At 38.7% G+C, this 15,680-nt stretch overlaps 1 protein-coding gene across 1 annotated transcript in view; it reads left to right on the plus strand.

The window, feature by feature from the left end:
- The window catches only part of ABCA4 (ATP binding cassette subfamily A member 4), a 66,505-nt gene that overhangs the window by 21,250 nt on the left and 29,575 nt on the right, over nt 1-15,680 (plus strand). Inside the window, exons 12-18 of the mRNA XM_033516436.1 lie at nt 1,557-1,762; nt 2,560-2,736; nt 5,123-5,345; nt 7,141-7,362; nt 8,690-8,894; nt 11,261-11,359; nt 13,351-13,575. Of these exons, the coding sequence (XP_033372327.1) occupies nt 1,557-1,762; nt 2,560-2,736; nt 5,123-5,345; nt 7,141-7,362; nt 8,690-8,894; nt 11,261-11,359; nt 13,351-13,575 (1,357 nt within the window). The remainder of the gene's footprint in view (nt 1-1,556; nt 1,763-2,559; nt 2,737-5,122; nt 5,346-7,140; nt 7,363-8,689; nt 8,895-11,260; nt 11,360-13,350; nt 13,576-15,680) is intronic.

Below are 15,680 nucleotides of genomic sequence, written 5' to 3' on the forward strand. Positions count from 1 at the left end.
TTCTGTTTTGAACACATACAGCTTCCTTTACTTGACCCCTGGATAAGAGCCTAGGCTGCTCCTCAGCCCACTCCAGGCACTGTCTGCTCTGCACTGAAAATCTAGACAAGTTCAGTTGCTGTCAGTACTTTGCTAGTATCATTCTCACAGATTCCACTGGAGAATTGTCTGAGCTCTTCTGCAGCTGAAATAAGTCTCTTGAAAATAATTCCTCCTGATAAAGAAACAGCAAGTAATCCTCCAGACCCTGAAAAGACACAGTTCCACAGTAGGGGTTTGTTATGCACACACTGCCACCTTTGCAAGAGCTAAACTGAATTCCTAAACTTAGTTAACACCATGTGGGATAAATGTATCCCAAAAAAATTAGTGCAACCTGAGCCATGAATCTGACTTTATTTCCCTTCTGGCATGCAAAGTTTTCTTCCTTATTTTGCTTTCTGATATGAAATTATACATATTTTGTTTTTCTGAAGCAAAAAGGAAAATGAACACCTACAAAAACCAGGAAGAATAGAGCCACAAAATAATGTTATCAATTTAACCAATGTTCTGCTGTGAGTAAAAAAATATATTTTCATGGAGTTCCTATTAAGCTGTGATAGTATGTTTTAAAGGAAACAAAACAGAGCATGATTTCTCGCGGGGAAAGGTTAAGTAAAGGAGTCTAAGTTTAAATAACAAGTTACCAGTATGTGCCCTTTGATGTGAACTAATTTTTAGTTACTGGCTTGCAAGAAATGATCAAGAAGATAAGATCAAACAAAGTTAGCCTGTTGGAATTTTATGAAGCAAAGGAATTCTATAAGTATCTTTCCAGTCCATCAGGGGTTAAATACTTCTACTCTCTGTTAATATTTTTCCAGTTCTGAAGGGCAGAAGCTAAATATGCAAACACAAATCTCTAATTTTACAGAGAACTAATGCTAGAGTTTATAGCATTCACAATTTTTGTTTTATAATGCCTGTTAAGTAGGACTTAAATGGAGGAACAGAACAAACTTAGGTTTTGAGGAATCTTTGTCTTGTATATGCATTGATAAGAATACAGTTTGTAGTAATGACAGAGACTAAGAAAGAAGACATTATTTTAGTGAGATAGACAATAAAAATTACATGTTAACTTAAGTCAGCGGGTAAATCACATGTCAGAATTCAGCAGGGACACAAGATGACTAGTTAGATAAAAAAATAACTTGTCTGGTTTACAAAGGAGTCAATGTTGAAATACCTAAGAGACATTAAAATTTAAATGTATGCTCTGACTTTTCCCAGTGCTTCACTTGACAAAGTGCTTTTCATCTGAAGTCCACAGCCAGTGTTCTTTTCTTACACATCAGTCATCCTTCAGCTCTGCAGTTTTCACTCAGTCAGTTCCTAGGCTGAAGAAGGGAAGAGAGAGTCAACTTTTAATAGTTTCATCATAAAGCTGAAAATAACAACAGTTTCAGTTGAACCTACTTTCCTTTTCTGTTTTCAACCACTGATGTTTGCTTTAATGTATACCTCCTCCTATTTTATTCCCATGCAATTTTTCTCTTTTTAATTATTTGTAGTGTTTGACCTTGGATAAATTTGAAGGTTATCTTGATGAAACTCAACTGACTCGTCAAGCCCTTTATCTTCTGGAGGAAAACAAATTATGGGCTGCTGTCGTTTTTCCAGACTTAGAACCTACAGCCAGCAATCTCCCACCGCACGTGACATACAAGATCCGAATGGACATAGACTCAGTGGAGAAAACAAACAAAATCAAAGACAGGTACTTTCTTGACAGTTCTCAATTCTTCCCTGACACAACATGAGAGACATAAGGGTGTTAGAACCTGTGTTGGATACATCCATGAAATCCAGCTGTATTTGTCAATTGTTACTCTGTAGTGCAGCACAGAATCCATCTCCAGTAACCAGGTACTAACAGGAGTGGCATCACTCTAGTGACAAGCCACACAATGGGTACGTGCAGGACTACAAGGCAAAGGGATGACTGCTCAGAATCTGTTCAGTAACCTGCTTCAGTTTTCAGATGGTCCCACCATTGGGAAAGACAGACAAGGAAGTCCCACATGGATTGTGACTCAGCTCCCCTCCACCTGGACAGCAGAGTTTCTCTGCTGTTCCTCCTCAAGGCCCCACCAAATAGACTCACTTAAAGGGATATAATTTCCCTGGATTGTCTACCGAATAATATAATGGTATCTGGTAGTTGCAATCCAGTTGATCCAGTTTAATCTCCAAGGATACCATATTCCAAATACAGTTATTTCTAGTCTAGAACAGTTACTCTGCTGCATGACTAATGTATGTACATTTTTGGCCAAAATTGTTATTCCAAGTCAATGCAGAGAAAATGAAAGGAAAAAATGAAGCCTTCCACTTTCTTAAGCAATATGGTCTGATAGACCAAAGTGTAGAAAAGACAACTTCAGGCAGTGCCTCTACAATTTCAGTTGCTAATATTATTTAATTTATTAATTCATTTATTTATTTATTTTCCCCACAACCCTTCCCTAAAGTCACTGCTTACCCAAATGGTTTCCATGTGAATTTTCTTTTGAGGTACTGGGATCCTGGTCCAAGAGCTGATCCTGTGGATGATTTACGTTATATCTGGGGAGGCTTTGCATATCTCCAGGACATGATTGAGCATGGGATTATAAAGACCCAGACCAGCACTGAAGTTCCATTGGGAATTTATCTGCAGCAAATGCCATATCCATGTTTTGTGGATGATGTGTGAGTAAAAGCAGTTTGTCTTAATTGTATTGAATACTTGGATTGTTGAGTGGTTTAAAATTCTCAAGCACCAGAATTAACCTTAAGTTATGAATGTCCTAGGGTATAAATGCAAGAGTGATAACTGAGATGTGTCTGGATTAATTTGGCTTTTTCCTTATCCTGTCATAACCAGACTCCACAAGCCCTTTGCCAAGATTCTACCCCTAATCCCACTCCTGGCCTTTGTTGCATCCAGTGTCCAGGCTTAAAATGAACTCAATACCTTAGGCCCTAAAAAGAAGCAGGTTTATTCCAATTTTCTTCCCTGTTCACAGTGTGCCTGCTCCAATGCTGCAGTCTGATACTCCAACTGTCCTGTAGTATCACTCAAAAAAAAGACATTAGAGAAATCTTTTCATAGCTCTGTCAGTGTGCTCTGTGCAGGAAAATTATACTACTTCTGGTAAAAACAAATTGCATACACATAGATTGACCTGTCATTCCCATCAGTCATTATGTGTTGGTCAGACAGAACATCACCCTAGCAAGGCTGCTGTCTGTTCCTTCCCCACTGAGAATACTAGAGAGGCAGAAACCCCATCTGTGCAAAAGTTCTCTGAAGCCTTCAGTAGCCACATACAGCTCAGGGCTGGTACCCAAACACTGTGACAGCCTCTAAGAGACCCTGCTTAAGTGAGGCAAGTGCACCCTCACAGTAACCCTGTGTTGTGCATGTTACATATGCCCACCACAGGCAAAACTCAGTGTGCCCCAGGCCATATCACAAAAGCATGGTTTTGTTTCTCCAGACCAGATTGCTTTTCAGGAATTTTTGGTGAAAAATTGAAGATTTCCACTTTGTTTTGACACTGAAGTAGCTTTGATAACATATGGTAAAAAGGTGGTTCTATAGAGCTCACACTTAGGAAGCTGAAGACCTTTGCTCCTTGTTTTTAGCAGCTATGAGCTTTTGGCCTTTAAGCAATCAACACTGGATTCCACAAAGCCCGTAATACATAGCAGTGTTGATCAGTATTATTAAACAGCTCACGTAAGGATGAACAAGTACTCTGGGAGCCTGAATAATAAGACCATCCACATCAATCCTAACTAGGGGAGATGTATTCCTTCATCTTCTTCTCAAGATAACTCCCCTGACACAGCAAGGCCACCCATGCCTGGGAGATATTTTTTATGTTAACGTGTTCCCAGACTAAGGAAAATAAAAAGGTAAACAGTGCAGCTGACAAACTGTCCTGAACAGGACCTTGCTTAATAACTCCTGTAACTATAGCATGCTTAATAGAAAACTGCCTCTGACTCAGCCTGTGCTGGGTGCCAAGGGCTGCAGTGAGTTGGCTTCACCTGACCTCAGTGGCCAGGTGCCCACCAAGCCTCTCTCTCACCCTCTTCCTCAGCAAGAAAGGAGAAGAAATTAAGATGGAATACAACTCGTAGGTCAAGATAAGGCTCTTTACTAAAGCTAAAAAAAGAGTAACCCAAAGATTTATTCACTGTTTCCCATCCAGCAATGTCCAGCTGCTTCCTGGGAAGCAGGGATTCAGCATGCATAGCAGTTGCTTTGGAAGACAAATGTTGTAAATATCAAATACCTCCCACTTTCTCCTCCTTTTTCTTGTATTTTGTATCTGAGGAGACACAATATGGAATATCCCTTTGGTCAGTTTATGTCAGCTGTACAGGTTGTGTCCCCTCCTAATATTTTGCCCACCCCCTACCTGCTGGTGAGGTGGGAATGTTGGAGAGACAGCTCTGGTGCTGTGGCAACACTGCCCAGAAGTAGGCAAAACACTGGTGTATTATCAACACCTTTTCTAGCTACCTGTGCAAAGTCTGGCACTCTGAGGGCTGCCATGGGGAAAATTATCTCAGCTAGATCCAATACCCTGACTCATGGTTTGTACGAATTTCATCAGCCTTGCTGGCAACATATGATGCTTTTAATAATTATTTTGGCTAATTCTCTTGTCAGTGAATCTTAGGAGCAGAAAGACAGTGACACTCCCAGATTGTTAACATTAACATATGTCTTAAAATATTCTTTGTAGATCATGGTAAAAGCATTATGGAAATTCACTGTGAAGAGAGACGTATTTTCATGAGGCACCAAATATTTTATAGCCTTCAATAACCCTTAGAAACTCTTTGTAAAATAGAAATAACATTCATCTGTCTCATGGGAATGCAGAAACCATTAGCTTATTGATATTTAGGATGCTTGTGGGGTTTGCAAGTGACATGCTATTGATGTTTGGACTGAGAATTTTCAGTTCCATATTTAATTAATTCACTCTTTCCCACTCCTTTTCCTTTTAGTTATTGCTTTTCATCTAATATTTCTCTGTTTTACCTCAATTAAATTTATTCCTTCTTGCTTTGGTAGCTTCATGATCACGTTAAACCGCGCCTTTCCCATCTTCATGGTGCTAGCTTGGATATATTCAGTCTCCATGACTGTGAAGAGTATAGTGCTGGAGAAGGAAATGCGCCTGAAAGAGGCTATGAAGAACAGAGGCATCACCAACGGCGTGATTTGGTGCACTTGGTTCCTAGACAGCTTTTCCATGATGGCTGTGAGCACATTCCTCCTCACAGCTCTGATTATGGTAAAGATTGCTACTCTCAAACTCACTCTTGTGTTTGCACTCCTGACACCAGTTTGCTGTTGGGAAAGAACAGTTACCATTGATAGGGAGATGGGAAGGGTGGAGGCCTATTGTGATCACAGCATGCACATTCTTCTAAGCAGATACAACAGCATCAGCACCTGGCAGAGACAGAACAATAAATTCACTAGTAAAGATTAATTGTGAGATCCCTCATAGAAAATACATCAGGTTGGTTACTGTATACAATAATGTATACAGTAATGTGTACAAAATACAATACTGTATATTGTATTTTCTGTAGGCAGATGCAGGTCTCCCAATAAATAATAGTTTGCTTCAAATCAAAGAGATTTGCAGAATTTTTGTCCTGTAATTCACAATATGTGATTAATTTTTAATATCCAGTGCTTGTCTGCTTAGAAACTGTGCAACTATTTCAATAGAAAAGAGACTGCAAGAACAGAACTTTCAGGAAAACCTTAAAAAGAATCCACCTTTTGCTCCAGAATTCCTGTAATTTTTATAACTTTTCATGACAGTTAAGATGTTGTCTCTGTGGACTACCTATTATCCTCTACCTGAGAACCAAGCTCTATATTGAGAGCTTGCTGCTAAATTTTATCATATAAATGTGTAGCATTTTGATAAGGAAGAATGCCCATGCATCTTTTCTGTCGTGGGGAACTGGTATTGTTATAAATACATACTTTGGGTTCAAGCTGCTCTGTCTTACCAGCATGTCCTGATGAGTTGTAGATCCTGGTGTTTCAATTGCAGCTTGGGTGGATACAGAAAGCTCACTTTATTTGCCACACTGGTTTAATTAAAAATCAGGGAGTAATTCATATCGGAGAGGAATGTGCTCATACCTGTAATTAACTTTCTTTCCCATATATCACAATGCCAGTGTGAGGCACCTTTGTGAATACATTCTTAGGAGACATTGCATCCCTGTTGGTAGAGAAATCAGTCTCTAAGGCCCAGCAGGATGTTGGAACAATACTGAGACCTATTTTATAGCCTTAAAGATTTATTTGAGCATTATATAAATTGACCTAATAAATAGGTCTCAACGTTGGTTTTAAAGACTACATAGATAATTGGCAGCAGTTCCTGCTCTTCTCAAGAGAGAGTATTTAATCCACAAAAGCTCTAATGAGGAAAGGTCAATAAAAGTTCACCCAATGTGTCAGTTAATATACAAGGATCTCTGAGAAACTGCACCTGGATTCCTCAGATGTGATATGCTTCTGTTTGAATAACATCGAGGTGCACAAACTTTATCATTTTCCTGTGGTTTTATTGTGGGATTTTTAAAAATGTGTTTTGTAACACTTCCTTACCTTGTCTTTTCCACACATCAAGCAAGTGGATTGAGGGGATGGTGCAAAGAGATAAATGAAAGTTTATTGTAATATTCCAAAGAGTTTTAAACTGCATGAGTTTTCAAGGAGGCAGATCTTGCTTGAAATCATTTACTTATTAAGACAGGGACAGAATATCTGTTTTCAATCAGTTATGATTTTTGTTCATTCTGTTGTACTAACCCAAAGTCACAATCCAAGAGCAGGGATAAAGTTAGATGAAGGATTTGTTATTGTAATGACCTCAGTGGTTGAAACTAATACCTGGGAGAGTTAGAAGTCATATTATTTAAGAAAGACTGGCTTATTACTCTTTGCCTATTACATGTCAATAGCAATTCTGATCTTCCTGCTAGCAAAAAAGCAGCAATTAAGTTTTTAGAATTTTAAAGCAGCTTTTAAATTTTCTCTTTTCCTTTTGCTTACAGTATGGACAAGTGCTGCATTATAGCAATCCACTTCTCTTCTTTCTATTCCTACTGACATTCACCACAGCCACCATAATGCAGTGTTTCTTGCTCAGCACCTTCTTTTCCAAAGCAAATCTGGCAGCTGCCTGCAGTGGAGTCATCTACTTCACCTTGTACCTGCCCCACATCGTCTGCTTTGTCTGGCAGGACCGTCTGACTGTTAATCTGAAGATCCTAGCAGTAAGCTTTTCACTGGTTCTATGGCATCTCTGCTCCCCCTCTCACAGCACATATGTGAATCACAACACACCTCTTCCTCTTGGCTTTTTTGACTCAGAGAGGGAGACTTCTTAATCCTCTTAAATAATTAAGGATTGCAAATGTAGAAGCCTTTAGCAGGCCTAGTGCAAGAGATATCTTCCTAGCTTTTAGAAAATACAATAAAATTTATTTTGTTCTGAACTCCAGGAAATTAGCATGCTAAAATCTAACTTCTGGTATGTTTAATAAATATAAAGGCAATTCACAAAATGGGGACAGTTATCTTTCTTATGTGCTATAACCTAGTTAGCACCCTATGTCTAAGGATGAGAAAACCTCAGGTTCACATTCCTTATTTACCTGAACCAAAGAGTTAGCAATTGAACCCCAGTGCCAAAGCTCTGAGAAATACCTTTCATATAACAAGTTGTAGATATTCTACATGCAGTGCTTCCTTGTTGGTTCTTTTCCATTTTAGGTAAGATACTTTACAAGTCAGAGGAGCTGGAAACTTCTTGCTGTTTTTTGAGATGGAACCATGATCTTACAAAACTATTCAGAATGATTTTATGTTGCCCAATGAGTCAGGAAGGGGAGCGGGTGTTTGAGTTCAGTCTCCCCATTTTTACCAAGCATTCTAACAGCATAGGTAAAGAAATGTCTTCTCTTCTTGCACTAGGAAATATAAGGAAAAAGGAAAAAGAAATCAAAACGCTTCCAAAGCTGTAAATAAGTGTACAAAGTTATAAACTAAGTGTAAATTACTGGTTTATTAGTTTGTTGTGTTAGAATCAGCTAGCAGACATGACAGGGGAAGCAGCTGTGGTTTTCCATATGCTGATCATCTGATGTACTCTCTGTCATGTTACTCATAGTGGCCCTGCCTCATACACTCAGAAAATATTTTGTTTCACCTAGATAGTCAGGGGTGTACACTGCAAACTTCTAGGTGCACCTATAGTATTTTCAAAACAGACATCAATGAAGAAAAAAACTAATCTGTGAAGCTTGCCTAGTAGTTAAAGAGAGTACAGGCAAGGTTGAGTTCAGTCTATTACAGCTAAATACTGCTTAGAATTACAGAAAATTAAACATTATAAGCCAATATAAAAGTGAAACAACTTTTCTCAGGTCATTTGCTAGGCAAGTTTTAAAGTCCAGTCCCAAAGAGTTGGGGTGGGGTGAGGTTGTTTTGGGTTTTTTTGTTTTGTGGTTATGGTGATTTTTTTGTTTGCTTATTTGTTTTGGGGGTTTTTTACAAAGTGTCCCCCTGTCAGGCTGAATGTCATTTTTTCCTTTATTCCAGAGTTTTCTTTCTCAAGTAGCCTTTGGGTTTGGTACAGAATACTTGTCACGCTATGAAGAACAAGGTCTTGGCCTACAGTGGGGTAACATCAGAACCAGTCCCCTGGAAGGAGATGAATATAGTTTCCTTTTTTCCATTAACATGATGCTTTTTGATGCTTTTCTCTATGGAATACTTGCCTGGTATCTCGATAATGTTTTTCCAGGTACGTCAGTTTCTTATTCATGCAATGTAGTGGTAGTTGCAGTTAACTGTGTTAGTCTAATCAGCCTCTCTGTATTTCACTGGCAGAAACAGGGTGTTTAACCTTGTAAACTATGAATCTTATCCAGTTTAGCACTACTGGTTTATTAAGAACTTCCACTGTTGTCTCTTTCTTTTTTCTTTCTCCTGTGTTATTCCTGAAAAGAATGAAAAAGGAAGAAAGAGTAAAAAGGAGGATGTGATTTCTCTTCCTGTTTTATAATTTAAATGGAAAATAAACCACAAAACGTCATCTGTTAAAATCCAGTTTGTGTACATACTTTTCTTTTGATAAGTTTCAACCATTTCTAGTGAGATTTCTTTAAATTTTTAAAAATATGGATTTGACCATTCTAATTCACATATATACCTTACCACATTATGCAAACTGTTTCTTAAAGGATTGTACTGTTTCCTAAGACACATGCTGTGTCATTGGCAGTTGTAATAGTTCCTGTGTGGATTTATTTTACTTCTAAATGGAAATCATGATTCTAGTATGAGGTCACAAAAGAATTTTCTTTGTTATCAATTAAAAAAATTCTGGAACCTTCTGTGTGAAAAACATTATTTGTCCTTCTAACTTAAATGGTTATCTTGCTTCATATAGAATACTGTTACAATATAATAAATGCAAACTCTTATGCTGTACAAGGAAGTGAGCTTTCTTTTCATTAATTTATTACTCCTGCATGTGAACTGCAGAAGGTGTTCTTGGCAGATGACTTTTCCTTTTCCTTTTCCTTTTCCTTTTCCTTTTCCTTTTCCTTTTCCTTTTCCTTTTCCTTTTCCTTTTCCTTTTCCTTTTCCTTTTCCTTTTNCCTTTTCCTTTTCCTTTTCCTTTTCCTTTTCCTTTTCCTTTTCCTTTTCCTTTTCCTTTTCCTTTTCCTTTTCCTTTTCCTTTTCCTTTTCCTTTTTTTTCTTTTTTTCTTTTTTTCTTTTTTGCAACTCTGCTTGTTTCAAGAAGAATGGACTATTTGTGTGGATAATGGACTATTTGCATGAACACAGCAGGAATTAAACAATAGAAATTTCTTCATTCATAGACACAAATTCATTTTTTTTGTCAGGACTTTACACAAAAGTAGCATCTATCAGGGCTTCTAGTTAGTAGCTTCACTTCCTCCCAATATTTGCTCTGTCTTGTCTTCCTGCTGCTCTGTTTCTGTAGAATTTCTCACAGCATTTCTCTGTTTACACATATATGCAGCCCTGCCAAATCAATGCTGTAGGTTACTACAGGAATTCACTGGATAATTCTTTGAACCCTATGGTTCTAGTCCTGCTTGAGTCTGCTCTGAAACCAACCACTCATTGGCTCAATGTCCCGTTGGCTATTTGAGCATTCTGCTCCATAACAAATTCCACCTGGGTTTTGCATTCATCCCGAGTGAGAAGCTGTTGTTTTTCCCACCAGTTTTAGAGAGGAATACTTTGTCCACAGCAAGGCAAACTGTGAATGCAGACAGAGCGTTTCTGTCCATGAGTAGGAGTACAAGTGGTTGGCTGAAACACAGGTAGTTTCTGTTAGTTCAGAAGTAAGCAGACACTTTCATAAGCGGTGGTTTGCAATTGATAAAACCGACCATCTTTCAGTGAGTATCACAGCTCCCCCCTGCCTATTTTGAATAGATAGCAAAAGTCCAATAACATCTGGGTTCACAAAGCCAGTTTTAATCATAGAAGCTTAAATTCCTGCATTCTATAAATCAATATGATCCAGAAAAGAAGTGTTGACTTCCAGTAACTCTGATCTGACCTACCAAGAACTGTTAATGTTATTGTGCTGTCTCTTATTGAAACTGAATTAACCTGTAACTAAAAAAGCCCACTTTTGTTTAAGAAGAGGAAGACACTGTTGTCACTTTTCCTGAAAGGCTATGTGCTAAAATAGCAGTGTGTCTTTTCTCATTACCAGTTGTAAATTTAGCCCCAGGGTAGTACGTGTAAATTTAAAAAGCTTTTCAGTCACGTCAGCCCTCAAGTGTTAAGTGGGCATTAAAAGAAAGTCCCTGAGTGAGTCTAGGATCCCATCTTAGGCACTGAGCTGCTGCCTGGTTGGTAAGGATTCAGGCAATAACTTCATTCTGCAATTAAACCACTTTCTACTTAGGACAAGGTAAGGTAAGGCCATTTATTTTCTGAATATTTTACTGTTGTCCAAAAGAAAAGAAAAATCATCTGTGAACAAAATCTGTTCTGTCAGGTACTCAGTACATGGTTTGACCTTCTGGTATGCAACACTAGGACTGCAAGTGCTTAGATGAATTTATGCCTACTGCAGAATGGAATTATGAAGAGCACTTTGCCTACTTATTTTTCTTTTAGGGGACTATGGGTTACCACAGCCTTGGTATTTCCCTGTGCTGGAATCCTATTGGCTTGGCTCCAGAAGCCCAGAAGCTGAGAAAACAGCAACTGCTGATGGTGAGTTCTTTTAAAAGTTTGGTTTTTAGAAATATCTTCACTGATCTGCTTAAAGGTGACTGCACAATATATCCATTATCTGGGCTGCTGCAAAGGTGAGAGACTGCCATACACTGGGAGTCTTGGCAAGTGCCTTTGAACTTGGAGTGGTGTGCTGTCATTAGAGTCATTAGAGATTAGTCACTGTTCCATCTGAGAGCCTTTAAAGTCTGGTCTAACAAGCAGCATCAAATCCCCACTCTGTAACCAACACCTTTTGAGACATTCAAGGAGTTCTTATTGCTCAGCACAACATCCATGAAATGTTAATCTTACACTGAGGTTCCCTACTTTTCTAAACCTGATTATTTTCTATCTGGTTTGACACTAATTGAAGTCTGTTTACTTTCTAAGCAATATCACAATCTATGCCACCCTTGTACCAAATTGAATGAGCTAGTAAAGAGCCAGCAAGCTGATTAGGAGCTGGAGAATGTAACATATGAGGTGTTGAGAGAGCTGGGTCTGCTCAGCCTGAAGAGAGAAAGCTCAAAAGAGCTAGACTTCTCAGATGTGTCTAGGGGAAGGATGAGAGACAATGGATATAAGCTGGAAAAAGGGAATTCAGGTTCAATATAAAGAAAGTATTTATTATGAAGGTATTTAGAACACTGGAACAGGTTGTTCAGAAAGGTTGTGAAATCTCTGTCTTTGGAGATAGTTGTCATGATCTGAATTGGCCATATTTTTTGAGGATTGAACTGGAAGTCTTTGGAAGTAATTTCTAAATTGAATAATTTAAATTATTCTGTTATTATCTCAAGTGTCCTGACTGTGTTCATCCTTATTTCATGCTCTCTTCTACAATGCATTACGCTTTTTTTCTCAAGCAAGGACAGTGGGAAAGGTCATCTCTGATTAACTCATTGCTAGAAGACTGTGATTCTTACCACTCTTCAGTGGCTCAGCTTCCTTGAACAACTGAGGAACTTTTCACAATTCCTATCTTTTCTTCAAGGATAATACTGAGCTTTTTGTTAATTTATCATAGCTGGTTAATGTACTGGGAGGAAAACTGGATAAGAAATGTCAGATCATATAAATTCATGTCTGAAAATGAGGCTGAACTGGTACCAAGCTGATCTTGGTACTTTCAAAATTTTCTTCTCTTGGTACACTCTTGTATCCTCCTCCCCCTTGATCATTTTAGGTGATGCAGTGAACTTGTTCATGTTGCTATTTGTGTACCAGGTAATTGTATATAGTTTTGTGGGCTAAAACTCCTTATAGTAGAAAATAATGGTGAAGTTTCAGAGCAAAATAAGTCCTAGGCCATCTGATAAATTACAGTTGTGCTAGTTTCACTCCAGATTGCCAGCTTGAATTTGTGTTATGTAAACAGTCTTTTCAGAGGCTCCTGCTTCTTCTTGCTTCAAGCCTGACCCAATGTGACTGTTTTCCTTCATGGTAGCTAGAGACCTAGTAACTGGAGAGCCAGAAATTCTTATTTAGAAGTTAATACCAACTCGTTCATTTTGGTGAATGGTTAATCTAAGTAGTGCTCTTAATCTAAGTAGCAGTTTAGCAATTTGCGTTTCATTTAACGTTTTAATTTTCTTTTAATTCCTCTCACTCTCTGTACATCTGGGAAATATTTTTATGGTGTTTCTCCTCATCTGCTGAGAACTTTGTCTAGAGCTGCATGGATAAAATGTAAAACATGTACCTAATACTAGTCAGGATCTTACTGATCCTGAGTCAGACTCAGACTCTGAGTCTTTAATTGTAATATTGTCAGTTATTTTCCTTAAGTATCTGATCTTGACACCATGAAGCAGATTTTAAGCTAGATGGTTTTGAATGCTGTATTCCTAACCTGAGTAAAACACTGATAGTTAATGCTCTTGGAAAGCTCAAGACTTAGAACTATTTTTTTTCCTCAAAATACCTCTAGAGATAAAAGGATATTAAATTTTTGTTAATTAAATCTTGATTACTTTTGGTTTATATAGAAAAAAGTCCAGAGTCAGAAGGTTGTGTGGATCAGAAGACCATTGAAAGGGAAAAAAATGAAAGCAACACAAATAAATCTGAAGAACCTGAAAAAGCAGAAGAAAAGAGTGACAGCCAGGGGAAGAAGGATGGTAAAAACAAACAATGTAAACACAAAAGAGAAAAAGAACCCGGCGAGCAGGGGAAGCCTAAGACAGATGTCCAGGACAAAGATGAAATTAATAGTAAGGAGAGAGAGCAACCTGAGTACTTCTGAGATACTACCCTCATTGTACTTCGTAGCAAATTAGACATAGGAGTGATTGTAGCCAAGCTCCAAGAGCCAGTAGGAGCCCAGTAGGTGATAGCATGTAACTGCCAGAGCTAAGCACAAGAGAGACACCAACTCTTATTTATTTCTCTACATTCATCATGCCTTAGAATATTTTAGCCACTACACATAAGACAGCTGCCTTCCAGAAGAGCTCTTTAACTTGTTTTGTTATCATGCAAATGTGGGCTGTTTCTTTGGCAAGCTAGTTTTCATGCTGAGGGAAGCCCCAGAGACACATACATTGACTTTTTAAAATTAAACAGACTTCAATAAAAATATGCTGAGGGGAATGTTATTTCCTCTTAGTCCCACCCCTCTTTTTTTTTTTTTTTTGCCTATCTTTAGTGTGTTTTGCATCAGTAGGAAAAGGGTGGTTTCAAAGGGATTTGTCTGAAGTGCTCTGTGTGTCTGTCTGCAGCCTTTTCTGATGCTGACATTAGCCACCACCTAAGAATTCCTGAATGACCTGTCTTGTTTTCAAGCCCCAGTGTCTTCTTTTGTGGTGAACCAGAGGAGTTTTCTGTATGAGATGCTCAGAGGAATGCATGTGGATTCTGTAGCACAAGTAACTGCTACAGGCAGCTCAAAGCCCTTTCTGACTCTCTTGAAAAACAAGAGATAACAGTGGGGTCATCAGAGCTCCTCACGTAGGCACTGAAAACATGCATTCAGGGTGAATGGAAACAGGACAGGACTTCAAAGGGAAAAGTCAGGCAGAGGTTAAAGGTTATTTCAGCCAATCTTCTCTTAGTACTGCCTTATCTTTTTGGTGCTTTACTCCTTAGTTCCCAGGTTCCAGCTGCTCCATGGCCATAAAGGAAGGGCTTTCTGCCTGCCGCTGCACAAAAAAAGCCTGTCTTCCCTTTCAGCCACCCAGGAGCTGGCAGGCATGAGGAGAAGCCAAGAGCAGACCTAGTACAGTTCAATGACAATGAGGATATAGGATCAAAATAGAGAAGTACGAATCACAAAAAAAGGGAGCTCAGCCCCCCCCCACCAGGGTCCTTCAGGGGATGCAAAGCAGATACTGTGGGACATCATCTAACCTTACAATGCAGATAAAACCAAGGAAGGTGCCTCAATTGCCAGCATATGCATAACTATTTAGCCAGACTCCATGTGAACTTTTGTGAATACAGAGATGTTTGTATTTGTCCCAGCAAGGTAAATGAAAACCTAGATTCCTTTCACAAGTCCAAAGAAAAGCAATTAATAAACATAATTTTATCTCAAATAATGCTACCCATTCTATAATTATTATTGCAGCTGTTCTGTAATATACACAGCTCTCTCATGTACAACAAGTTTGGAACTTTTTCCCCGAGTGCTGTCGGCAGTAATGACAGTCACACAAGCTGCTGATGGATGTGGGGCTGGTTACACCCAGATCGCTTTGGCTGCTCTCCACACAGGCCTGCTGGGTACTGAACAATTTAAGTAAACTGCAATTGCAAAATAAGCCTTCCTACAAAGCCTAAAGCATTCTGTGTAAACAAAAGTGGACAGGGTCTTTAGTTTCAGTTTCTCAACTCCCATAATTCACATTGCCCAAGGGCTTAATTTACTTCAAAGGAAGTTTGTTTTGTCTAGAAGCTGGTGCAATAAAATATCCTGATGGTGCTATTTGCAATAATGCATTTTTAATCCTGAGAGAAAGCCATCTCATGTAGTGCACATGTTAGGTACTATCTAAATCTTGACCTGGTCTCAGCAATGGGACCTACCAGGATTAAAGGCAAATTTTTTTTGTTGTTGTCTTTCGTTTGTGTTTGGGGGAGGTTTTTTAAGCATCATGGTCAAAGAATGCACAGCTGGGCAGATTATTTGAATGGCAGATTTCAGCCCAGCTAGAAAGGCAACCTGCTGCTTGTTTAATGTAATCTCTCTGCCTATCTAAGTATTTCCAGAAAACAATTCCAAATAATCTTTCTGCTACACAATGAGAACAGAAAGCATATTCAGCTTCCCCTGGCCCAATGAGTTAAGTCTCCACAGAACACCATAATTCTGGGCTCT

This window comes from Parus major, chromosome 8 (genome assembly GCF_001522545.3).
Source record: "Parus major isolate Abel chromosome 8, Parus_major1.1, whole genome shotgun sequence".
Taxonomy (NCBI): domain Eukaryota; kingdom Metazoa; phylum Chordata; class Aves; order Passeriformes; family Paridae; genus Parus; species Parus major.